Source organism: Semicossyphus pulcher, unplaced genomic scaffold (assembly GCF_022749685.1).
Source record: "Semicossyphus pulcher isolate SPU_LCO1_2020_fin unplaced genomic scaffold, fSemPul1.0.p SCAF_15, whole genome shotgun sequence".
NCBI classification, from domain to species: domain Eukaryota; kingdom Metazoa; phylum Chordata; class Actinopteri; order Labriformes; family Labridae; genus Semicossyphus; species Semicossyphus pulcher.
This window is the reverse complement of record NW_027211659.1, coordinates 14,030,890-14,058,275: the sequence shown is the minus strand read 5'-3', so window position 1 is coordinate 14,058,275 and position 27,386 is coordinate 14,030,890. Positions and strand designations below refer to the sequence as shown.

Below are 27,386 nucleotides of genomic sequence, written 5' to 3'. Positions count from 1 at the left end.
TAACATCAACCTGTTAACAGCACTAATCACTCTTGAAAAGTTAAAGCAGAGGTCATCTGGTGGAAGAGCTGCCAAGAATCACCTCCTCTATTACACACGTCGCAGCTGCAACAGTTCCACCAGACGCTTTAAAACCGTAAAGAGCAGCATCTGCCTCCATAAAAGTGCTGAGGGTCGTGATACGTCTTTAAAAGCATACACCCAGATATCACTGAGAATTCTCTTATTATACACAACATTAAAAAACTATTTCATCTTCTCAATTCCTACTAGGCTGGAAAAGGATGGAAAAATAATGTTTTCTTATATTTCTTACCAGACAAAGTCTTTGCTTTGTGAGGAAGAAAGCATTTCATAGACAGGGAGAAAACAGGAAGACGATTAAGCTTATTGTGTCCCTACCTGCGAAACAATAGGCTTTCCTACCTGGAATTGTACCAAACTGGGAGTGAGCAGCCAAGGCAGACAATCCGAGACTTCCGAGGCCTCCGAACTCTGAGCGACCTGATGTGTAGAGCCCAAAAGCTGGATGGCTGACTAAAGGAACACCAGGGATATTTAAACGTTCTTCACCTGTCATCCTGAGCAGCTGGCCTGGAGAAAAAAGGACACAGAGGGAAGAGCGCTTGAAATAAAATGTATTGATTTATACATGATGTCATGAGTTAATCTCACCCAGCCAAAAGTGGTTTATCAAGATATTCTACTTAGATATACCCTTCCTGATTTTACTATTTATAGGTTTTTGTTTGTATAAAATAAACTTTTGTTTTATTTTATATTTCTCTCCACTTCCACATAAAGTATTATTATTCATGTCTTTTAGAAAATGCAGATAATGACGACTGGTTAAGATAACCAAAAGATGCAATAAATATGTTTTTAAGAGCTGAAATAATGCAAAGAAAAAAAGTTCATGTTAATGTTGAAACAACAGAAGAATAATGTTTTAAATAAAGAAGAGTTCACAAATCAATATTTGGTGGAATAACTGATTTTTAATTACAGCTTTCCACCAGTCTTCACATTGCTACTAGATGATAGTATGCCACTCTCCAAGCAGCTCGGCTTGTGACCGTCCATCTTCCCCTTGATCACATTCAGGAGGTTTTCAATGTGGTTCAGATCTGGATTGGGCTGGCCATGACATGTGGACAGAGATGCTGATTTAAGGAAGATTATGAGTGGTCTCTTAATTTTTAAGGAGCTGTATATTGAGTGTTTACTATCAGGAAAAAAACAGCCTTACCCTATTAAATAGATCCATATTTCACATAAAGGAACACAAGCCTTTTAAAGGAATGAGCCTAGTTCTATATATTAGCTGCGACAACTGACTATTAGTTGATCATCTGTTGATATCAAAGTGTAATCATTTCTACCTACAGGGAAAATAAACTGAAAAAGTGCTCTAAATTTTATTGTGCATTTACACAAGTCAGTAATAGTGCAATTTAAGGGACATTGGCACGGAGCGAGGAACCCTAAGACCACTTAGACATTATTAGATATAGTCTGCAGATTTAGGCCTTTATATCAAATATAACCCCTACAGTGTCTTTAAAATATTGAGGTATTGTGTTAAATTCATTCCTAGAAGCTGCATAAAAAATGTTTCTAGATAAACTTGCGCAGTTAAAGCAATTACACAGCTTTTAAGAGTATGACAGGTTGGGTATGATTCTATTTAAAGGGGTGCTACCATGACTGCTACTGTGATATCTTTCTTCTTCTTCCAACAGGGGATAAGAAATCTCTTAAAAGAACTCAACTCACTTGATACTCATGTGACTACAGAGGTGCCAATGTGCTTTCAGCGTTCAGTCCAAAAGAAATTATCAGGTAAATTTTCTGTGCACGTTTGGAGTGGAGGTCTGAAAATGAATAATGTATGAGAACGTCTCTAATGTGTTCTTTATTGTGATAGCATGACAAAAAACCCCACCACACTTTTTGGTGCATCTTATCACAGAGGAGGAGAAAAATAATCACAAACCAGGGTATGTAAATTTGCACATTATTTTGTGGTCAGAGGTAATCTGACAGCTTATGCATCACCGCTGCTCGATGCATAATGGCTCTGACCACAATTAGTATTCAGAGAAAACAAGAGGATGTTGGCGGCTGCTGGCACGCTGGGAGGCTGACAGACATGTCAAATCACACCGGATAAACCGGAGCTAAAGGTTGTCAAAAGACATCCACAAGGGCGTACAAAGCTTTTTAATTGTTGGCATTCATTAATTCAACAGCCCTTCCATTCCTATCAGAATTGTCATGTAAGGCCGGGAAAAGGTGCTTTAAGCCCCCTCGTTTTAATTCAGTGTTTTCCATGAAATTAAGTTGGACGGCCTCTCCAAATAAATTAGCCTCTCCTTAATTTTTCTCTTCTTAGGGTTTGTGTGGAATGGTGCATTAATTTACATTTAATAATGGCTTGTGTGTGACTATTCATTTTGTTTCCAGCTCAAACCTTAAGCTAACTAAAATAAAACTTCAGCCTCGTCCGAAACGCGGGCAAGAAGTATTGGCTTGAAACTAAATCGTGTGTGTGTGTGTATTCTTACCACAGGTGGTGAGAGGGGAGCTGCCTGCGGGGCTGGGGGCCGGGCTGCACTTGGTGGATGGAGTCTGGGGTGGAGCAGGGGAGGAGCTGGCTGAAGAGGAGGCCATGTGGAGGGAGGACGAGGCCGATGACGGGGAGGCCAGCCGCTCTCCAAACTCCATATCTGTCAAACACAAAACGCCACACATTTAGTTTGTCTACAACATGCGTCTGAATTCCCATCACAACAATGCAGTTATTTAAGAATTTATTTTTGGCATGGTCATGTCATAAAAAAACAGATGAATTAATTAGCAACAATAATGTCAATGCACAGTCCTGGATATAAAAATACTGAGTAACTATATTACAAAACTCTGTAGTCTAAATCAATGATTTGAGATTTGTTATTGTACTTGAACCTTTATAATTCATCTTTGAGGTTTTGTTATAATAATTGAAAACATTTGGTCTCATGCTAAGTTGGACAAAGTTCATCACAATTAACATCAACATGATTAATTGATCAGTTATTTTGCATTCAGTTGCCTAAATATTCACGAATGCCTGTCATATCAAAAGCCTTCACCGCTCTTTGATGTAAAACAGTCGCTACGCGAGCTGTGACTGTCTAATGAAGGAGTGAGCCTTAAAAGAAACATCTTCATTCATCCCTCCACGATCTTTACACACGCAGATGAATAAACACAAGCGGTAGGTCTCCACCGTTTCCTCTGATGACTCTCAGACCACTGAGATTCTAACTGCACTCTTTCATCAGCACCACATTTCCTAGATTTTCCATTATTTATGCCACTTCACATCCCACTGATCACAAAAGCCCACATCTGAAATCCTCCTTTAACGCACGCTTCCAGATTGTTGTTTTACAGCCCGACTTTGTTAGAGTATCATACATTACAGCAACAATTCCTCGATCTCCCTGGTGATTCTCCTCTGCACAAGAAAAACAGGAGCAGCTGATTAATTTGAGGAGACAAAGCTCGCCTCTGAATATCAAGTATCATCCCTCACCAGGAGCAGCACTGATGAGACGTAAATGACATGAAAGCTGCAGACATGCCTCACTGGAAAGGCCACTGATTTCCTGAGGTAGTGTGAGTGTGTGCAGGACAAAGAAGAAAATGTGCTTTTATATTTTATATGTATAATGCACCATTAAAAAAAAGACCATAACAAACACCTGTCACTCTAACATGTCAGTATTATAATTCACATCAAAAACCTTATGTGTGCATCAATTATGGATCTGTAGACATGGAATAAAATGTTTGGATGGAAGGTTAAATATGTCGCTTAATCTGCCCAATCAAATATAGTGTTAATTTCTGTTTACATTTGACAGCATCATGCTGAATACATGATCTCCTGCAGTGTCATTCTTATACTGTATAATTAAACTAGCATTTTCAATTAATGAAAGACTATACTTGACTTCATTTGTCAAATCTAGTATTTCAAACAAGTAAAACATATTAGAAAAAAGCCAATCTACTGTGGAGATAAAAACATTGCAGCATTTACAAAGCTCACCCTGAACTAATTGGATATTAAAATGGGGTTTAATAAGCAAATAAGCTTGAATTGAACCCATGAACAATCTAAAATCATTTGATGGATGCATTTACACCATATTGAGCTAATGTTAGCATGTGGTGTGACCATAGACTGTATAAAAAGATGTACGACCTGACAGCTCCCTAAAAGTGAAGCCAAAACATTTTGTGTGCCCCCTGCTGACTGGCTGCAGTATAGGTCATAAAGCCCGCCTCCTCCATGTTAACAGATTGGACATGAGTCAAACTATAAAAACAAAATAGACGTCAAATAAATTTTTCTCAAACATGGTTTCTGTCATTATAGCTAGTTATTATCATGCTGATTTACGTCCAAGTGTAATCTGATGTTTATTTTTAAGTAGTTATTTGATGCTGTCAAAATGATGATTGACAGCTCTGTTGAAAAAAACGGCTCCTGCAGCCGATCAGTTCCAGGTGAGCAGAGCGGAGGACGATCCGCGGGTGGAGACGTAACTAAAACAATCACTACAGTCATTGAAGTTTCCATACCTGTGAACGTTAACCTCAGACCAACACAGAGAAGCTATTCTGCTGTTAAACACGCCGGCGTGCGAGATCCTTGTTGTTCTATCGGTAAGTTAAGTGTGTGTTTGGGTTAGCGGAAGTGGCTACGGCCGCTTCACTCGCCGATCTCTACTGCGCAGTCTCTGGCTCCATATGACGTCACCATGGCAAGATGGCAGCGCCTATCACAGGGGCTATTTTGGCATCAATTTCGTACAATGGGAGCAGATGGAGACGCCTAGTCCATCTTTATATACAGTCATTGGGTGTGACAAAGACACAGTGCAGACGTCTCACCCATGATAATATACTGGAGAGGCCTATTAATAGACTGGGTTAGAGAACAAATGACTCTGACTCTCGGTGACATTCACATATATGACTCAAAACACAAGCATAAGGAAGCTCGTCATCCCTGAGTAAAAAGATCTCTCAACAGGAAAACAAATCATTGATAGAGTGACATTCAAATGAGACAAAGCACAAAAACGTCATCAATCAGTAAAAACAAAGGCTGCTACTTACATAAACAATCTTAGCAATAGTAGAATCACTTTGCAGCTGTTATAGTGAAGAATACCTCTAACCTTAGCACTAACAATGTCTCCTTTGGCCTTAGGTCTCAATGTGACTGAATGAAAGCATATCCACATTTCTGTGTAGGGTTTGATTTTTCTCTGGTTTTTGCGTATACATGGTATAAATAATACAAATTCTGCACATATTTTGGACATGCAAACTAGCTTGTACAGCTAAACTAGCTTGGGAAGATATGCTTCGATCTGTCCCGGCTGCCTGATCCGCTCTGCACATGCGCATACTTATTCCTGCCCGATTTGTACCTCGCGTGTGTGAACATTTGACAGCAGCGATTTGGTTTTTTTTAACATTATTAACAACACAATATTAGACAAATACACTAATACAATACAAATAACAGTACGTGGCCGTTATTAGCCAACATAAAAGCACAGAAAGGTTGCACGAATGCTCTTCTATTATTGACATTGATTGTTAAAAGATGTACTAAAATTACATGGTGATCAATACAGACATTTGTGATGGACTTTCCTGTTCTGGGGCCCTACTATCACTGTGTCAAAGAGCCCCGTCACCCATAGATCATACATAAGTAAGCTGTCATCTGATATGAATACACAGCTCTGGAGTTGTGTGTGTTTTTAGATCTGAAAACACACCTTGAAATGATACTTTCTAGACAACCAAGAAACTCTCTCGACAACCAAGCAACATTTCATGGTGTATTTTCAGTGTACGGTATGTTGTGCACTTTAAATGAAAGCAATCAAGACTAATTTCGCCAGATTTACTATTTATTAACAAATAAAAACAGACAATTCTTACTCTCTAATCAATTTGACCGCCAACACAACTCTCTCGAGGCAGGTGACGCATGCATGAAACAAATCGGGGCAGTGTCATAAAACAGGTTCAAATCTGCACATGCGCTGACTTCTGCACATGTGCAGAACGGATCGGGCAGCCGGGATGCACTTAGTCACGGATAGCTTGAGCCTATCCCAGCATGCATTTGTGTATTTGGTAGAAGAATGCTTCATCAGACATATTTGCATGTGTCTGTAATGTATTTGCAAAGGGTAACTAAACAGCAGACACGTGCAAGTACATGAAGACCAATCAAAGACCAAAGAGACTAAGCCCTGGATCAAACACAGGAACTCCCTGCTGTGAAGAGGCAAAGCCATCATACTAAGCCGACATGTTGCCCTGGATACAACACAGCAACACAGAAATCATACATTAGGCCTCAAAGCTACGCAGATAAAGTGCACTTAGTTTCCTTTTTGGCCCCTTTCTGCCCCCTTACTTGTATCTGATATCTATTTTGATCTTTAAAAAGGCCGGCACTCTCTTTGGAAATGTGGATTTCTGCAGACAATGATCGATTCATGATCTACAATTTCTTTAACTGACTTACCACTGCGGAGTTATCGTTAGGAAACAGGGGATACCAGCTCGCCTGGATCTGTCAGGAAGTTACAAAATATTTTTACAAACCTGAGCAATGCATGGTGCAAGATTTCCCATGTCAGTTTGTGAGTTGAAGAGTTGTTTGCAGGCTGATTGTCTTATCTTTAGACAGAGCCAGGTGAGCCGTTTCCTCGCTTTACACTAAGCTAGGCTAATCTGCTACTAGCTGGAGCTTCTTATTTGCAGTAAAGTTATGAGAATGGCATCAATGTCATTGTAGTCCTAAATAATAAAACTCTACAAAAGAACAGTTTTGGCTTTACTCAGAAATTAAGTAAACATATACATTTGAGAATATATAATTAAAACAGCTGCATTTTCTGTCTGTGTATGTTGTAGCTTTATAGCAGTGATGTTATGTTTAGTGTGTACCAAAGCTTTTCTTTTCCCATCTTTGTTCCTTCTTTACCATGTTATCATCTTGCACAATTACCGATGGCTAATGCTAACAATGCTAATCCAGTCCCAGGGTTGCCATCGTGTATCAGCAGTATTCAGACAACAAACACAGGCTCCTTTTAGCTAATGGAGGGAAGAGGCAGTGTATCAAAGAGAGCTGCATCACTCAAAGGTCCTCTATCTGTTCTTTGCCAATCTGTGATGAAAGTGAAGAGATGAAAATAAAGAGTGGTCTAAAGTTCCTTCTATAATTACCATGCTCCTGGTGGTCTACTAATTAGCATTACATCACACAGTTAAATCCTCCTCCTCATTATCAACATCTCCTTGATTGATTCTATACATGGCTGCTTTGACACCAGCTGCAGTCTCCCAAACCTCACAAATCACCGCTGGTGTCCATCATCCCGCTAAACACAATCAAATTAATTCAATCTGCTGGGATGAAAACACAGCAACGCCACTCACGGTTTGGCCTAGGTGACTGTCTCGATGTGAGGAAATAAAGTGATGTTAAGTACAAGATGTGCAGGATGACTGTGGAGCAGGCTTTCACACGGTCAGATGCGTAGAGGATGGAGTGTGCCGGGTCGTTGAGGATAGTTGCAGGTTCAGTCGTGCACCCACAGTTCAGTTGAAATACCATGCTCCTATGATTTTCAATCAGTTCTTCAGTCTGCCCATGTCTTGTGATAGTAAGATCCTGGCCCTGACTCCTACTCTACCTGGACAATGATGAAGTGTTCTGTCTGACCCGTCCCGCCCGCTAACAGAGGAAGCTTCACTGACCTGCATCAGGGGCAAAACTACAGTAACAAACAAGCACTACTTATTGTGGTATTATCAAGGCCACCTAATGCTTACTACTGTGTTTACAATGCTACACAATCCGCCCTCTGCATTAAGGGCACATTAACCATTCATCTCATGTTTGCTCTTTGCAGTGAGGGCCGCTTTTTTATGACCATACTGGGAGAAACCACGTGCTTCCTGTGCATGACTGTGGGTAAGGGTAATTGTCATTGAAGGATGGAGAAATTCACATGAAGCTATTGGACGCAGGTAGTAAATAAGGAGTCTTTAGAGCAGCTTATCGACACCCCTGACTACCAAGTTGGGTGGCAGATGGCAAAGCAGTGTTGGTTACACTGGAGAGCCACTGTGATGCTGATACAGAACGGGTCCCGCTACTGTCACTAAACACACAGCAAAGCCTTCCACTACCATCAGCGTAATCGCATCTTTGACCTCCTATGCATGAATGCAAAGAGATCCACCTGTGCTCATAACACCAGGAGGATAATAATCCATATTTTGCTCTTGAGGATTGTCAGCAAAACACAAAGCGTAGGCATTCTCTATCATTATTCTTCAGGTCTCATCCATCTTTTAGTGAGACTGTTCATCGACTTCCATCGAATGCTACCATGATTACAGAGGGAAGGTTAGCGGTTATGGAGGCAAATGATCCTGATGAATGATGCGAGGCCTCAGTATGACAAATGCTTCAGGAAATGCATTCGTCCTTCACAGCGGTGTTAGCACAGTTTGCGTGTGGATCATATTCACCAGGAGTGATCTGGGGGTGGGACGTGGTGCCTGGGAAACAGGAGACGTACATGTTCTGCACAGACTGACATCCATCATGAACACGTTCTTAGAGCTCCTGCCTACTAGTAGCGCCCCATCAGCAGCAAGCATTAGCTATAAATTGTGATGCTCAGCCTGCAGTTTTTAATTAGACGCATACAGAGAAGAGGGAAGAGAGGGGGTGGGGAGAAAGGAGAGGACAGGTAATTTCATGCATCTCCCAATCAGCTGCTATTAATCTGTTGTTGGCTTAGATAATGCAGGTGGTACAGGGAGGATGCTATCCCCAGGATGCTGCTGTTATAGCTGAATATTACATTTAATACTAAATAACCTGTCCATGACAAAATATGCAGCCTGTTCCTAGAAGTTAGAGTGACTTCTAAAGGTAGGAGATGATAAGACAACTTGTTTGAGATACATAAACATAACATAATTATTGTCATTACACCCTCCTCGTTTACTCTTGCAGCATTCGTTGATCGTCATTTGCTAAAGGCATCATTATAATGAGTATTAGTTTCTGGTGATGAAGGGTGAGGAAAATAATATTGCTCAGTAGGGCATAAAATAGGGATGCTAAATTTGTGAAATCTTTGCACCCAAATTAGGACAATTTCCACGAGGTACTTCTAATGATTTTGTTTCGCACCCTTTCCAGAACACAACCCAGACATTCAGTTAAGTATTGGAGAGGAAAAAAAGGGAATCAGCTTAATATTGGGTTGTGAAAAAGGTGTGCATTTGCATGTAAACAGAAAACACATCTGAATACTAATCAGGTGCAATCATCTGACAGGAAGCATGGCGACAAATTAAAGACGAGAGCAGGATGCTGCTGCAGAGGTTATCTCTCATTCTGCACATGCACCGCAGAAAAAAGACACCTTCACCTATTTTAGATTCAACAGTACAAGAAGACGCAGACATCCTTGTGACATTATGATTATGGCTTATTTGCATCTGAGACAAACTGAGGAGAGGAGGGTATTTGGTGGATTTTGACAGTACCACAGTATAGTATCTGTTCTTCAGTTGGAGGATGATGTGGTGAAGTCTTACGGTGTCATTTTGGATATATGACACAGACAGTGAGTTGAAAGGTTTGGTCATTCTTTAAGGCTCGACACTGCAGTCTCAATAACATCCACATGCTTTAGATGATAAAAGAAACAGCATTTATAAACAGCAAAGCACGAGGCCTAAAGGGGCTTTTAACCCACCGTCAGCCTCCAAGATGAAATAAAAGGCAGCCAGGATCAAGGTAAACATCGCTATCACGCCTTTTTTTCACTCCCAGCGCCTCTCTCTCATTCTCCAAAGAGTACAACATAAATCACATGGCAACCGTAATGGGAAGTGGGACTGCAGTGTGCCAAATGAAGCAATAAAACAGATCCCGAGTGTCCCTTTCAAAGCATTAGTCACACAGTGTCCATATGTCCACTGCTTTATTGGCGCAGAGCATGCTGGTTACATTCAAACAAACACCTGTGCACACACTGAACGTCCTTAACGAAGGTCAACGGTATAGAAAAGGTAAGTTAAGTTAACCTCTGAAATTTACACTGCGTCCTTACAACTAGGTAATAACAGGCTGCCAAAAGAAGGACACAATTTAATAGCTGAGCTCCTGCATCAGCTTTGTATTGCATGAGGAGCTCTTACACATTGGCTCTGTACACCAGTTACAGCCAAACTATCTCACCATAGCAATCTCTTGACACATAAAGGACTGTCACCACTCTCTACAGGATGGTGCATTAACGGTTAAGAAATATGATACAGTGATAGAAGCACGGCAACATAATATGTGCAATTCTGCAGTGAGCTTATCTGCTGCTCCTTTTAACTGACTAACCCATTACTGACCATAAGACTACGCAGTAGTACAGAAGATTAAGGAAGTCCTGCTTTGCAAAAACATAGAAAAGTAACAGGAATAGTGATGTGCGAGTCATGAGTCAATTGTTCGAAAAGAATGACTCTTTTTACTGACTCGGGAATCACTAACTCGTTCACAGCCTCACTCCTCCTACCCGCTACTGGGCACTGCAAACTGCGAATTTGAGGTGAGACCCCCGTATAATCCTAACCCTGTGAGAAGAACAACCACTTTGGTGCTTGTTTCAACTCGCTCCCACAGTCCAGCGCCCGACGAGTTACACGAATCACTCATTTACTTAGGCAGTATCCGCTCCCCCAACACGGCATGGCACACAATCATGGGAAAACGAGCACCACAAACCTGGCAAAACGACTCACTTCACTATCAGAAATTGATCAATTAGATCCAAAAACATTTAGGTCTAGAAAGCTGCACAATCAATTAAATTGAATCTCCATTAAGCGTAGGGCTGAACCAGAAGTTAGCCCGATCGGAAGTCACTAGTGCGCATGCTCTATGGGCGCTTGGGCCAGTGGGGGATTCAATCTCTGGGTAACTGCTGACTCGAGTGACTCGAAAACCCAACTCTCTTTAGTGAGTGACTCACACAAACTCGGGTTACTAAAAAGCGTTGAACGTCCCATCTCTAAAGAGGAAGGTCCAACCCAAAAAAAACACTTCTGCACAGTTTTGTATTGTCGACAGCTCAGTCTGATTTCTAGATGTGTTTTTCTCAACAGTAAAATAAAACCACTACAAGCCTATTGCTACATTTCCTGCTGTAGCAACCTCATACTTGACCACAAACAGAAAAGAAGATGAGTGAAGGAAAAACTCTGGTATACTCTGGTTTAAACTGGTGGTGTGCTAACTTATGACATGAAGATGAATATATGTCAAACCAATTTTTTTTTCGTATGGCTGCACATTTTAGGCTGACACATGCAATTTATTCCATAATACAATGGCAATTCTGCATGTCACCTTCAAAATAAAAGCCTGTTATCTGTGCACAGGCTGCACAAGAGCCACAGACTGAACAGTTTGGCACACAGTCCCTGTTGACATTCTGCCTCTGTTCGTCATTAAATCAGAGGTTATCAGAGACTGAAGTGTCAAAGGAAAACATCTAACACTTTTTCCATCCACAGTCTTTGTTCCAGGCTTTGGGATGTAGCTTTGTTTCACATCATTGTATTAGGAAAGTAATGGGTGAAGGTTATAAAATTAAATAGGGCATTTCATTATTCTAAATATGCTAATTCTTGTGGGATATAACACAGGACAATGCGCTTTGAGATGAAAAAAAGGCTTATATTAATAGTGCTCAAAAACACCTGAAATCCATTGGAGAGTTAATACTAAGCGCACCGTACATGCAGCTGTGGCTTCAATAGATGTGGGAGAGTCACTTGGGAAACTCATCAGACTATTTTTATTTTGATGAATGTGCGGGGAAAATAACTAATTTCCTGTCTGCCTCTGAGCCATCTTCACAAAAAGAGCTTCTTCTCTGCTGCTAAATGAAGATTTCCATCACCTGCTTGCACAACCTCAGACATTGTGTACCCTGCAGGATTATATAGTAGTTAAGATGTTTATATGGTACTGGACAACACTGACCACTCAAATGCACCACAATGATAATTAAGACTTTTTTTAAAGATGTGAAATGTCATTGCACCAGTGTCAAATATGGGCACAGCAAAGGCCACAGGGTTGGCTTCACCTCATAAAACTACACTTCCCTACAAAGGCTAACCGCAGTAATACGATTTTGGTCAAAATCGAGTTATGGCTGAAATTAAACCTTTGGATATCTGTTCTGTCTTGTGACAAAATTTCCTGGTTCAATCTTGTTCTGTTCTTCAAAAAAAGGGTGTAAAAATTGCAGTAACTACAAAATCCAACCAAAACCGAAGGCAAACCGCAGTACATGTAGTAACGGCGCTCTGCTAGTTGCATAAATTGGCATTGACACCGTTTTGCTTTGATTTACATTCTTTTTTCTGCAATGCTTGTATGAACTGTCTTCTTAAATAGATGATGTGATTGTCAAATATGCTGTCTTAATATAAAATCTTATTTAATACAAGCCAGTGCACAGGCGTTCATTCATTCATTGTGTGAAATGATGAACATGGGTATTAGGATGATGCTAATGAAGTAATCTAGTGACTATTTCAACTAAATAATACTTAACAACTTTAACAATTTGAATATAGTAAGAAATTAAAACATTTTTCCTCATACTAAAAAAAAGATTAGACAGAAATTATAGTTCCTGCACTTTTGCATTTGCATTACCTATATAGCTATTTAAGGCAATAAAGAAGGCAGAACGCAGTAACTACAATTTTTGTGCATTTTTGGGGTCTTAGATCAAATCATTGATCATGGTTTTTAGGCATAAGAATTACTCTATGAATACCTATCTAATAATTGCATTATTACTATTCCAACTACAACACATTTGGCTGGACATTCGAAAAACTTTAAAGCCATTTTTCTCAGTTTCAGTGTCTTCGAAGTTAGCCTTTGTAGGGCAGTACAAATCAGGTTAATTTGACATGCGTATAACAGAGAATATAGGCTGTGCACTGAACATGCTTTTGGTTCACAACTTCTGCACAGATGTGCCTGTGTCTGAATGATTTTTGAGGCCTATAAGTATTTAATTTAATAATATTAGATGATATAACAACTTTCTGTGGAACTGAGGAACTGTGCATTTTGAGCAAAACCTAGCTCCAGTTGCATTTGTCGACCAAAGTCCCTTTCCAAAAAAAGTCCCTGTATGGGTGTACCAACTTAGGATAGGAGTTAGAAGTGTGGGGTTGAATTGAATGACACAAACTATAAATATGTAGAAAAAGTACTACTATTGGTTTACTATTAGTTTGGACGATGGGGATTGGAATTTCTTTGATTTTGACAGTTCAGTAGAGAAAGTCCTCCTGACTAATCTAAACAGGGATGTATGAAACATTATTGAGAAGTTGTGTGCTGGGTGCTGGTTTAGCTCAGTTGGTAGAGCAGGCGCCTCATTCCTGGCAGTAGGTTAGCACCTGTAAGTCGAATGAGAAGCAGCATCTGTCCTCGCTAATGCTGTCATTGCGCGCTGTATAGCTGTATGAGGATGGTGTAACACACACAGAGCCTTCCAAATGGAAAATTCTTCACACACGTCCCGTTACTGAAACTGGAAAAAAGCACTGTCCCCTGAAAGCTGTGTGCAGCCAGGCCTGAAAGAGGTGAGGAAAGGTGCATGGCATGGCAGCCTAATATCGTCCTCCTTACAGACAGAAAAACAACTGGCTCGTATGGGAAGCGCCATAAATCACAATGATCTTAAGGGGAGAGGGCGCGGCATTTAATACTTCAAATCTGACTTTTGCAGCACTCATGTTGTAAACTCTGCAACATGCTGTTAATTATTTAAATGGCGAGAAGAGCTGGAACGTAAGTGGTTAAAGCCCAAAGTGACCAGCCGATTTTTTATAAGCATGTGTATGGCTAAATGCTAATGCTAAACACCACACACCTGACAATCAGGATACTACCAGTGAGAAAATAATATAGACATTTATATTTAATGTTAATTAAACATTAAAAACTATACCATAATATGTATAATATTAATATGTTTGGATATGCATCACTACAATGAATAGCCGGGGTAGAAAGACACCACTTCACTTCTTCTGAAGGATGCCACACTCAAATCTGAATGTTTCCTCCTGAATATTTACACTACATGAATACAATATTCATTTTACTGCAGGAGGACAGTCAACGCATAACAATGAGATTTGCTAATGAAATCAACCATCAAGCTGAAATGCATACATATTAAACTGAGGTCTCAATGTCATTTGCTTTTTGCACCGTTTGTTAATTTGCCTCATTTTTCCTGCGGTTTATTCAACGTGTTACTCTGACTGAGATTTGTTTACAGCCAGAAATAATGACTGCACAGCGCAGTTATTGTGTGTGCTCGTGTTATCTGTGTAATGAGACAAGCCATTACCAAATTAATATTATTTGCATAAACATTCTCACCTTTATTTTGAGTCAAACAATATTAATGAAAACTACAAATTCCAGCCTTGTGATAGATCTATACTCCAAAGAAGCCTCTTCCATCATCAGTGTTGTCTAAAGAACCGGTGCAACTAAGTCAAATCAATTCCAATTATTCTGTAATAACATGAAATAAATGGAGCTTAACATCTGCCAGGTATTGGTTTCTAAACTACTACAGTGATTTATTTTTCACTGTGTTTAAAAAGGTACAAACTTGCTTGTTCACAAACTATAATGTACCTTCTCATTATGCTTTAACAACAAACACCAGCTTCATTATTGCACATGCAATCCCCCTCTAAAAAACTGACATTTAAATCCTTTTCCATAAGCTCCGTAAACAATGGAAGTGAGATAATTGATCATGTGCTCGGGGATGTCTGTGAGCGGCAGAAGGTCACCGCCCGCCAGCAGAGCTGATAGGGAAAATGGCGTTGATGCTCCCGAGCTGCCATTTTTCTTCCCTGACAAAGACTCCATCTGCCACCGAGCCATTTGCAGCCTCCGAGTCAGAATATCAATGATTTTCAACCATTCTGCAGCGCAGCGCTCACCTTGGTGTCACCTCTACGCCCGTCTGAGCGCTGACACCACAGATCCTCTGTGCGAACGTTGGCTGCCAACAAAACTCTCATCCGGTTAAGTGGCATTTATGCTGTTCGAGAGGGGTAAGAATTTTATTAGCATTTACAATGTTTTTGGTATCTAGCAGCAGCACTGTATCAGTGTTTCTGGTTTACACTAAAATAGAACAAATCTTAAAATCAAGCCTGCAAACAAATGAAAATGATGACATACTTTGAAAGCCTTTTCCAAGACACACTGCAGGATCTTTCCTTTTTGATGCACAGTGTTGCTGATAAAGTCAGAAAAAAAACCCTGTCATCAAAAGAAGACTTAATGCAAACAGTAAAGAAGGAACAGCAGACAGCTGGCCATGAACACCAAAGAAAATTCAATTTTCCTTGATGCCATCTGCACACCTCAGAGACGCCTTGCAGGCCTGCACTCTTGCACTCCCCAGTAGACCATCTCAGTGTTCTCCCTAAACCAGGCCCTGTTTGACCTTTCACCTCAGAGGAGAGGCACAAAGCATTTTACTGACAACAAACTATCCTCTGTATAAGTCACACAACTATATGACACTCCTGGGTTGGTTTGCTCTTCACCAGGAAGTGAGGAAAGTACAGCAGATTGATGCTTCACAAAGCAGAGAGACTAAAGAAATGAGTCAATTTAATGATTTATTCAGGAATCAAACTATTTTAGTGCTGCTAGAGGGGTCTTATTACATTCTTTAAAGATACACATTTTCTTTTCTTTTTTTAACATTATATTTTTGGCTTTTGCCTTTATTTATAGGACAGCTGAAAAGAGACAGGAAATGAGGAGAGAGTGGGGTATGACATGCACCTAATGATCACAGACTAACCCGCGATCAGTGCGTCGAGGACTGCAGCATCTGTACCCCAACATGCACATTTCCAACTTCCAACCAATCTACAAAATACCCAAGAAAACACTAATTTGTTGCCTTTCTGCAAATCAAGAGTAGGAAAACCCACTCAATGCTACTGCTACTGCTACCATCAATGTAGTCCCTCTGTGTCTGCCTCTACCCATAAAGTCATGCCTTCTTAAAGTTCATTTAGCAGATGTGGTTAAGACATGTGAACAATCACCATCAAACCATTTCCGTGATTCACTATAACACCACAAACTACACAGGACTGACCGTAAAAAGCCTAATGACTACAGCTAACAGAGACAATATGGAACCAGGAAAACATGACATCTGATTGGTTTGATCTGAGAGGATGCAGGATTTCTATATAACTTGTGTAAAGATCATTAACCTCATAATTCAACATGATGCTTCCTTATTAGTACCATACAGAAACACATAATGCACACACTGTACATTGCTTTGATTCTTTGAAGTTAAATAATGCTCTGTATTCATCACACCTCATGTCGATGCAGTATCCTTCCTTCTAATACATCTCATAGTTGCATCATTCTTACAGTCTTTGATTTATCATTGACAGAGTGCTTTCATCATTTTACTTTATCCTTCCCGCACGTATTTCTGTTCCCCTGGGGGAGGAAAATTTGGCAAGCACAAAGAAGAGTGAGTTCTGATACTGTACTACAACATCATAGTACATAGACACTGCTATCTGCTCGCTCCTTTGGCAGTCACAAATAACAGCCTATTCTGTAAAGCTACACTATTAACTGTAGGACATAAATATTTTAAATAAGAAGGGAGGGAAGCGTCATAACTCAGCCTCTCTCTCTGTTACATACATACAGAACACAGAAAGCGATGAAGCATATAAAACACTCACCAGTCTATAAAACTTTCCTCCCTCTCATTTAAGACCGGAAACCGTTCGGAAAATTATGCTACCAGTACAAAGAGCACTAATTTCGATACCAAATGACAACTACTCAATAATGTAACTGGAAGCAATGAATAACACCCTTCATACCAACCCAAAACTCAGGAAACTGCTCAAATAATTAAGCTGTAAATTGTAGAAATAATTCACATATTTAAATAAAGTTAAAGCGAATCCAGTAAAATCTAATCCAGTAACCATATGAGTGTATTACAATGGCATTGTAAATGAGTAGTCTCATGTTGGAAGGAACATTTTGTGGCATCACTTTGTCTCCCTCAACAATGCTTCAGAAAACAAGCATGGCTGCTTTGTGTGGATCCAGACATGCCCTTTGTGTGCTCTGGATCTCCATTGTGTTGAAGTGGTGCAGAGAAGAATACCAGCCTGGCTTTCACTGTGAAGCAGCTGCCTGCACGTGATGCTCACTGAAGTAAGTGAACTTTTTGCTTGATTAAAGTTAATCCAGGTCTCTCTGTACATGTTCATTCTGCCTCTTTTGGTGGATTTGATTTGGAACAATTCAGGAAAACAGGTAAGAACTTCTTCTATTCTTCTTTTACCTTTTCATCTTCATCAACAGAGGGAGGATTTTCCTATTTGTCAAAGCTCAGCAGTAACTGTTTTGTCCAAATTTGGACAGTAGCTAGGAAGATAACTAAACTTTCACCAAAGAAAATCCAACCAGGAAGCAAATCAGGGCCTGACATATCCTGACAATATTAATTGTGTATCACTCCGCCACAGCCACATGTTCTGAATACTGTTAATTAACGTTACAGACCGTGTATGTCTACATTAATCAAGCTGGTACCTCTGAATCACACAGCAGACTTTTATTACACTGGTTGATGATAAATGAAAACAAACAGATAATGATTAAAAAATAAATGATTAAAAACAGCTGATCTGTGGTAACCTGTAGACACAGAGTGCAGGACAATGTTTGGGTTGCTTGGCAACAAAAGGGAAGTTATGTTGTGGAACTAGTTGAGTTGATGGAACAAATAATCTGTTGTTGATTAGGCTATTACTTTTTACAACTATTTGCCGCTTGCGTTACTGTTGTATAAAAGCAATATCACACTCAAGGCCGTGATGTTATACTGAATATCATCACGGCTGTGATTCGGTCGTAGATGGATAATCATAGCCGTGATGATGCGTGCCATGAGTTAGCAGAGTCTTGTGTCTTAGGGAGACTGTGTATGACAAAGGGAGATATATATACAAACCCTGAACCCATTATTTTCCATTCATTAATAAAATATGTGTTTAATGGTCCTAAGAGTGCCATATCAGGACTGTGAAATAACTGCACAGGAACCGTTGTGTCAGCTTCTGGCAACCGAAAGCAATGACTGGCTATAACTCGCCAACCTGGCAGCTGTTTCTGAAACTTACTGTTAGGCCCTGCAGGTAAACTGAAGGTTACTCATAACTGCCATAATAAATCCTTGAGGGCTTCCACTACACACAGCAGAAAGAGAGCGCTCGGGTTTAGAGATGATGGGAATCCTGTGGCGAGGCTCATTTTGCCATTGCTATTTCAACTCAGCTTTCTGCAGCAGATGACCTGTCTCTTTCCAGGGTCACTTACATAAACAGGGAGACCTTTTCTCTACCATCAGGAGGTGGCCATGTATATGTCATAAATTTTATGGCTAAACTTCAGCATTCTTTGCTTCATAAAGGTTTAGTGAGCAGTCCAGCTCACCTTTAGGAAGAGTCAGAGGAGGGAGAAGACGCACTGAAAGGATTTAACCCCAAAGGTAAATGTGAGTACTCATCACCTCACAAACAGTAACTGAATTGATAACTGAACAATATCAGATTAGACAACAAGTCAAAATCACGGTAAAAGAAAAAAAAAAATTAAGTCTGAGCTAATATTACTCACATTAAATGGAAACATTGCCACTGATGGTGAAGTAAGACAGGAGACCGCAGGAATCAGTGCAGCACCTGATAGAGGTTTTCTGTCTCGTCACTGTCAGAGTCTGTTGACATTTTCTTTACCATTCACTATCTTTAAACACCGCTGTATCCCACACTGTGTTCTGTTTAATGTTTACTTCATGTGCCGTCTTCAGTGTTGTAGATCTCTGTCTAATTTCTTTCTCTCCGCTGTTCTCGTCTCTTTTCTTTTTGCAGATTGATATGATTACAGTTAGCCCTCCAGATTGTGTGACTAGAACCGCATCCCTAGCAACGGTCTGTTCTTCATAACAACGGCCTGTTATCGAGAAATAGCAGACCTCAGAATGCCGTAATCAGAATCAAGTATTTCACACAGCTGTGTAATAAAGTTCAACTAATGAACCCTCTGGTTTCCTTAGGCTTCCATCATTTACAGGATACTCTACAAAGTGGCAGCATTACCAAATTATATATTGTGAGAAATAACATTAATGATTTATATATATTTTTTTAAATCATATCATATTTTTTTCCATTTTGACAAGTGCAACAGTTTCAAGATAAATATATTTCAGCAATACTCCACTATGGAGAATGTACAACAGAGAAAGATTGAGTGCACTTGCAGGTCTGCAAATTAAGTCATAATTTAGCGCCAAGTACCGCAGTCAGAGAAAAACCACATGTCACACTCTCTGATAGAGTGAAACTCAGGCTGAAGGGAACAAAATTTGATTTACCCATCATCACCTCTGTCTTGGGGCAAGAATTCCAATTTTAATAGCAGCCATGAAACATGGGCATGTGTGTAGTAGCCCAAATTAAAGTCTCAAACAAAGCCAACAATAGCTCCAACCCCAAAGTAATTTATCCTAATATACCCCATAGTTAAAAAAGTTTTCCTTGCTCCCCCAAGAGATTTAAATATGTTCTGAAGCCTTATTCTAAGAAAGACAGGAATTAATTAGATACACACAAAATGAGAGCAAAGTGTAATGCAGCACAAACTAATTTCATAAAGGAGGACTTTGTTCAATCTCAACCTAATTGGAAAACTCTAATCCTATATCCAAATACTACTTTAAAATGAGGTGGTCCGCTTAGTCCTGCTTTCCATTCAAGAGTTACTCTTTCTAATTTAAAAAAGCAAACTGGTTTTTCCAACACAAAAATCAAAAGAGGCACTTCAGAGCGCATAATGGCAGAGATGGATGATGGGTAGCTGATGTGACCAAACACTTACTGTATGAGAGCGTCCTCAGTTCTGTGACATCACGGCCCTGCACCTGAAACAGGAGACAAAGACAGTCAGATTTATTGCTCGAATGTATCGATTTACTCATTCAGCATTGTTCCTATCTGAAAGCTCCATGGAAATGAAATAAAAATGGTAATATGGGCCTATGGGGAGAGGAGTTATCCATCGTAAACATCAGCAGAAAATCAAACTCTGGCTCTGAGAGACAACACAGGGCAGTGGGACCTGACAAAAACACTTGGGAGAAATTGGATTACAGTCTAAGGTATAACGGCGGTAGATGTGGAGCCAACATTTTGATCTTTCAGAAATCCAATGACCTTAGAAAACTATGTAAAAATATGTTTTACTTTCAAAATCAAATGAAAAACACTCAAAAACCAGCTTTAGGTAGAAGGACATTTCTTTGCGCAAGTAAAGAACACATAAAGGCACAGCAAACCAGCCGCCACATCTATACAAAATTTGCTTTAACATCTGGGTTCATTATGTTGGAGAGAAAGGAAATGGAGCCTAAACAAGCTTCAACCTTTGAATGAATTCTGAATCAATTAACCCTTTCAAGACGTCATACATCACAAGTATACGGTGTCTTTATCGAGCCTCACCATTGAGGTGTATCGAGAACAATATCTAAGGGTTCTTATCTGCTGTATTATCACTTGACATTAGTATGTTAATTTATCATACTGGATAACAATCCAGTTTTCCCCTACACATTCTCTGTATACCCACCCTCTATAACAACTGTGCCCTTTGGGTGATTTTAAACAGCTGTTATGTTATCCTCATAGTTTAAAAATGGCCGCAAGCCAACTAATGGTATCAAAGGAGTAAGCTTCCATCCTAATTGACAAAAATTAAAGGTTTAATTCACTGAGTAATGAAAGAATGTTAGAGAAGAGGTTTTATTTTTCTTGGTACGAAATCAGCTCTGAATATCTAAAATTGTTAATTGAAGTAACTGAGACCAAATCACACAACTAGCTGTAGTAAAAGGATTCGCTTCAGGTTTTTATACTAAATTCAATTCAATTCAAAGTAAAATAAAAGTCATTTACTAAAGACAAACAAACATTAATCGGCGTATCCATTACTGCAAGGACAAGAAAAAGTCCTGCATGCTGTCAGACACTTGTCACTAAATTTTACCTGATAAAGGTGTGAGGACATAAACCTAGTTAATCAAGAACAGAAGGTGGTCAGAGTGCAGGGTTTTGGCTTTCTAATTTAACCAAACTACAAAAATTAACATACGCTTACTTTGGATCAACAATTTAGCTCTCATATCCTGTCTCAAAACTACCTGTCTATTACCATTAACTGTTATGTTTATGTTTTATATATTTAACACAACATAACATAGTGAGTAGGGTAGTGGCAACTTATTCGCAAAACTAGGTTAGTTGATGATCAAAAACTCTTAACAGGGCAGATGGCCTTCACTTAAAGCTTACTTCCTGTCTAAATGACCTGGCAGTCCAAAATTGACCCTTTTAAAAATGTCTCGACAGGAAAAAAAAAAGCTCACAAAAAGCAAAGAGGCTCTGGATCAAATTAACACACCTGCATCTTACACCTTTCACATGTAGGCTAGTTACTAGTTCCTCTCACTCAGCTCTAAATATGGACAGTAAACACTGGATCTCTCATTACTACCAAGCATGGCCTTTGTGCTCTCACATCACTAGTCACAACAATGTTCAGCGTCATCATGCACGTCACCTTACACTTCCGTCTGTGTCTCATCTTAGTGTGAATCCCAGTGCAAAAGGGATTACTGTCTCCTACACATGAATGTACATCAAGACTCAAAAGGTCACCGTCTAGTTTCAGATAATCACTTGTTGCAAAGTCTTTGAACCACTACAAGACTGAGCCTCCTCAGGTTACTCCATCTATGTGGCTCCGTGTCATCATTTAGGAAACAGATAATGGCAAGAGCGTCCATACACACAGAGCTGTTTACTAAGCCATGAGCTACACAGTATCCTTGATTGTACTCGTGTTACATGATTCGAGGGAGTGAACATTGCGTTTGCAGCATCATAGCTTTTCTTCGTTTGTGAGCAGATCCGTATAGAGATCATTGCCAAAGCTATAGATCATTTTTTAACCACCCATTAAAAACACTGGGGGGTATAATTAATGAATATAAGGAGTGTCTTCAAAGATCATAAATTCAGCGGTCTGCAACTTTGTCTTAAGACATTTGCAAATCTCTTATGGCATGCAAAAATGGATGCACTTACTGCCTGTGCAATGTCTCATATTGGTGAGGACAGAATTCAGTTGATTGGATTCACTAGATTTTGGCCTTCGCTGATCCCAAAACTCTGGATTGGTGGATTGTTTTTTCCTCCGGTCACTTATAGAGCCAGACGATGTTGATTGAAAGTGTAATATTTGGATATGTGGCTGCAGCACTGCCTCGCACAGCTCAAGTGGGAAGTGTTTGTGGCAGCAGTGACCAGATTTTAAATGCATGAGGATCAATAAAAAGGGGGATGCTGAGGCACAGCCTTTGTGTGAGAGGGGGAGAAACTGGACAAAGGTTTGTATAAGTCAAATTATGCATTCCTAACTGAGCTGCACTTCCTGCAGCAAAGGATGCAAATAAATACTAAACAGCCAAACACGCACACCAGACCACTATAGCGTTTTAAACATCTGCTCCATTAACGCAGCGGGGAGACTTCAATCTCCGAAACATCATTGGTTCAAATAAAGCACTGCGACATGCATCTCCAGGCGGAAGAGAAAATAGACCAGAAAGATGAGTGAAAAAGAGTAATCTCCCTGACATATTCCTAATAATCCACCTCCCTCGTGCCGCTCTCCCCCCCCGAGCTCACCCAATCATAAAGTGTCAACACTGACCTACAAAAAGGGACTCCCGTCAAGCCTTACATGTTTAAAAACATCAATCACAACAGACAAAGAGGGTGCATTGAATTATACAGTATTAACCTTCAGGCCTTGCATATAAAGACCATAGATTTATTTATGCTTGTGTGTTAAGAGCCTGGGCACAGTTCCTTACAGCAAGCCGGCTGCCAAATTGATGAACCTGCTCAGGCCTCAGCGGGAGAGCGGCACCTTTGATTAATGAGTGCAAACTCGTGGAAAGGGTAAGAGTGGAAGAGACAGGGCGAAAATGGGTGAAAACAGAATTATTAGGAGTCCTGCCTCTTTTTTTTTTCTGTTGCTTTGATCCTGAAAAGACCAAAGGTAAAAGAGGACACTGGATATTAGACTACTGGGTTTACACTGCTATAGGTCTGAAGCTCATGCACAAAACTCTTACTAGTGGGTGTATTTGAATGACTGAATGAAGGTCGGTATGTTGGTAAAATATAAGTGAAATTAGATGCCTTATATTCTACAACACCTAGTATAGCTCTACTGTTTTGTTTTACTTTTTAATTCAGCTGCTAACATGTAAAGTGCCCTTTAAAATCAGTCAGAAACAGTGAGCTACATTTACATTTCCAGCCTGCAGAACAAAACCTTCAGTATTTTTAACATTCAAATGCCAAGCTGCTGACTCTTCTGATTTCCAATGTTATAATATTAACATAAATTATTGGAATCCTAGCACACAGCACTTCAACATTGTTCTCCCTGCAGAGCTTTTCAAGGACATGTGCTGTGAATAAATATGAGGCAAATTTAGTGACCTTCTACCTGTGTTTTGATTCATTGGCAGTTACTGGATGCATGCATAACACATCAAGGCTGTGATCTGATTTATCTCGCTGCCTTGGCTACTGAAGCCATTTAAATGATGGACTTTGCCGGAAATCGTGTTTTACAGCCATTTTACGTAAAGCTGCGTGCAAAGGGTGCACACTGGTTCATTACTATCAATTATATCTGTGTAGTCAAATCACGACATTGTGCTGCAAACAAAAGAGGCCTGCCAAAACACGCTAAATGAGACAAGTTATTTTTGCACCATGAGCTTTATAACCACAAATCAATGTGCCCAACAGGCTCCTGTACAAAACGGGTGGTTGTTGCTGTTTTTACAAAGTTTCAAAGGGCCAAATAAAAGTTCATTTGGAGTGAAAAAATCTCATTAAGAATTTGAGGAAAATATAAAATCTGAGAAATTGAAGATCAAATTGGGAGTAATAATCATCTCCAGCTTTAACAGATATGAAAAACTGATGTATGTTAATGTGATCTTTATCAATTGAATGTGCATTAAGTTGTAACTGCAGAATTGCAGTTGTAGATGTTATCTTGCACTTTGCAACACATACTTTTTCCTGTGGTCTCTGTATCTTTGTTTCTGCCAGGAATTGACGAAAATAGGTACAATGTCATTCAAATTATTTTGAAGCTTTCTTGAGATTTTGAGTTGCTAAGCATCAAAACATACGAAGTGTACAGGGAAGAAATCAGGGCATTGCTCAAATATCCTGATTTCTGCTTTGTAGTTAGGCCTAGGTTGTGCATCCAGATTATAGAGTTCAAAAACTGCATTTTTAGGGCTAAGCTTTATATATAAAATGAAAGGGTTGTAGGCTATAACACACAGAATCTGTTATAAAATCTTACCACTATAAATCAAACTCCATACCACTCCAAAACCAATCAAATTACTGTCATTAAAATACTGCTTTCAATTACAATCCAGCTGAAATCTAAGATGCATCATTCAGATGTCTTCTGCTCCAAAGTTTCATAACTTTGTTACAGATTAGCGCCGTTTAAATAGACCGGTGCTAATTTAAATACCTCAAGATGGCGATTGCCTTGTTGTTGATATGAAAGCAGAAAAATGGAGGGTATTGTCATAATCTCAAAGGGTAAATTTTCGCTCAGACCGCAGCTGCAGCATTAGCTGCGCTCTCCTTTACCAGGAAGCAACACAAACACAAGACAGAGGGGGGAGACGAGTAGCAGGCTGCCCCCCGGCTTTAGCACTGATAACAAATAATTTCATGTTAGGAAAGATGAAGAAGCTGAGACATTAACCTGTATTACATCCAGTTGTGTGTAAATGTAATGACTAATTGTCGAACGAAGCTACAAAAAAAAAAAACAATCAATCACATCGGAGCACAGACACTACTTTTAACATGCTGCAAGAGAGGTAAAGCTAAACACGACATAATAAGACAAACTAACGTATGTACATGTTTATTTTAATCATCCGTACATTAGTATTTTCAGATATACGGTGGATCCGCGGAGTGACCCAGCTGGCAACAAAGAGGAGATCCACGCTGTGAGGTAACGAGACTGAACAGCGCTGCCTGCCTGTCTGTGCCAAGTAACCGGTGACATGGTTACATAGTTACTCTTAGATGACAACACTCTTTTCCTGACCAAGTTACAACTTCAACACTTCAACAGCTATATTCCCAACAAAGTTTACATTAAAAACATCCTAAAATGCTGTATCTACTTTGTCATGAACTTTTTATTTGTTTTTTTCGCCGTGTTGAACTCCCGGAGCGGATAACGCTTCAATGAGGCAAGTGTCGGAAAAGGATGCTACCGGTTTAGCAAAAGACGGTTAGCTTAGCCGTTAGCTTGCGCGACGTTAGTGAAATAACGCATAACTGAACAAACGTTAGAGAGTAGGACGTTACGAGCTCAGGTCGCAAACTCTCGAAGGCAAAACACGAACAATTAAACTCACCTTATCGTCGAAATTCGGTGTATCCCTTTAAATAGTGAAACAGAGAAAATACTATTAATGTATTTCCCAGTTTTACGTTGTTTTGGGGGTGTAAGAAGAGATGAATGGAGAATTGGTCAAGTGATAGAGTCCGGGGTGGGAGTGTGACTGAATGTGTTGGTCTCTAATCGCAGATTGAACAGACTCTCCTCCGTTTCACTCCGAGCAACTCAAGAGAAGTGACGTCAGCTCAAGGCTTCTACAATGCAAACTTTTGTTCTCAAAACTGCAACCAGCAAGATAAGTGCTTAAACTCCCAACATACTGTATCATATCTGAGAGATATACAGAAAACGTGATACAGCGTATGGCCTCTAAATGCAAAAATAACATTAAACATGACCTTATAGGCTACCATACATTAAATGGTGATGCAGACATTGTCAAATCTAGCTACATAAACGTATGATAGTGTATAAAGTCCTTTACAAACATAATGATGCATAAGTGTCAGTTTAATTAGTTACGTGTTTGTCATATTTATATTATATTGCACACTTTTTTGTGTGATTCATCCCCAAAAGATGCAAGTTTCTCTGCCTTTGGGATGAACATATAGGGTAGTGTAGTGTATATATAAGTAAAACTGAGTGACAAAATGTCTTTGCTGAAGATTAGATGTTGCTTTAGTTGGTATTTAACAGTTTATTCAGTCTTATTGTTCCACAAGCAAAATTTGAATGTCAGCATTGCAAAAAAAAAAAGACACACCCAAACAGATTCAACCAACACAATCTCACAAGAAAAACAACGAAAAGTGATGCCTATATTGTGCCTATATTTACATAAAAATGGGGAAACTAATCAATAAGAAAAAGGTAAAAATTACCTTAATGTGCTGGTAAATCCAGAGGACTGGATAAACTGGAATTCTTGGGCAATATTTATTGTAACTGCCACAGAGAAGTTAATATATTGGCCTTAACGAGACAATCTGTATTAATCTACGCACTATTAACAAGGTGTTCATGTTTTGGCGATGGTTAGAGTTTATTAAGTAATGCAGTACATCCCTTTCATCCAATAAAGTGACTCCAGTGGGAAAAGGACACTCATCTGCCTTAGTGATTCTCAAGCAACCAAGCAATCTGCATTTTACTGTTAAACTCAACAACAAACATTTGCAACAATGCAGTGTAGTTAAAACATTGTCCCGATCTGAAAATGTACTGCTGATGTGAACAGATACAATGCAGATGCAGTATAGATCCAGCATTTGCATATCCCACATTATATATAGCTTTGTAATTTATTGATGTAGAGTGAGAACAACATTTTTGTGGTAGGTTAGAATCAAGGTAATGAGATATATGAGTTACAGTATGTTGCACCATCCTTTTTTGAAAGAAGAGGATGTGTTAGTGTTCAGGGTGATGGAGTGGATTTCAATTCATGGCACTACACCCTTTGCTACAGAACTCTGTGCAGGAAGTTGAGCTAATTGGAAACAGTATTTAAGGCACAAAGGCCTGTTTTGAATTA

At 39.6% G+C, this 27,386-nt stretch overlaps 1 protein-coding gene across 1 annotated transcript in view; it reads right to left on the bottom strand.

Annotated features, from left to right (window-relative positions):
- Positions 1-25,992, bottom strand: part of LOC138592251 (bromodomain adjacent to zinc finger domain protein 2B) — a 47,320-nt gene extending 21,328 nt beyond the window's left edge. Inside the window, exons 1-4 of the mRNA XM_069662981.1 lie at positions 25,866-25,992; positions 20,195-20,237; positions 2,568-2,729; positions 427-594 (exon numbers count right to left, since the gene is read on the bottom strand). Coding sequence (XP_069519082.1) covers positions 427-594; positions 2,568-2,727 — 328 coding nt within the window. The 5' untranslated portion in view covers positions 2,728-2,729; positions 20,195-20,237; positions 25,866-25,992. The remainder of the gene's footprint in view (positions 1-426; positions 595-2,567; positions 2,730-20,194; positions 20,238-25,865) is intronic.
- Positions 25,993-27,386: the final 1,394 nt, after the last annotated feature.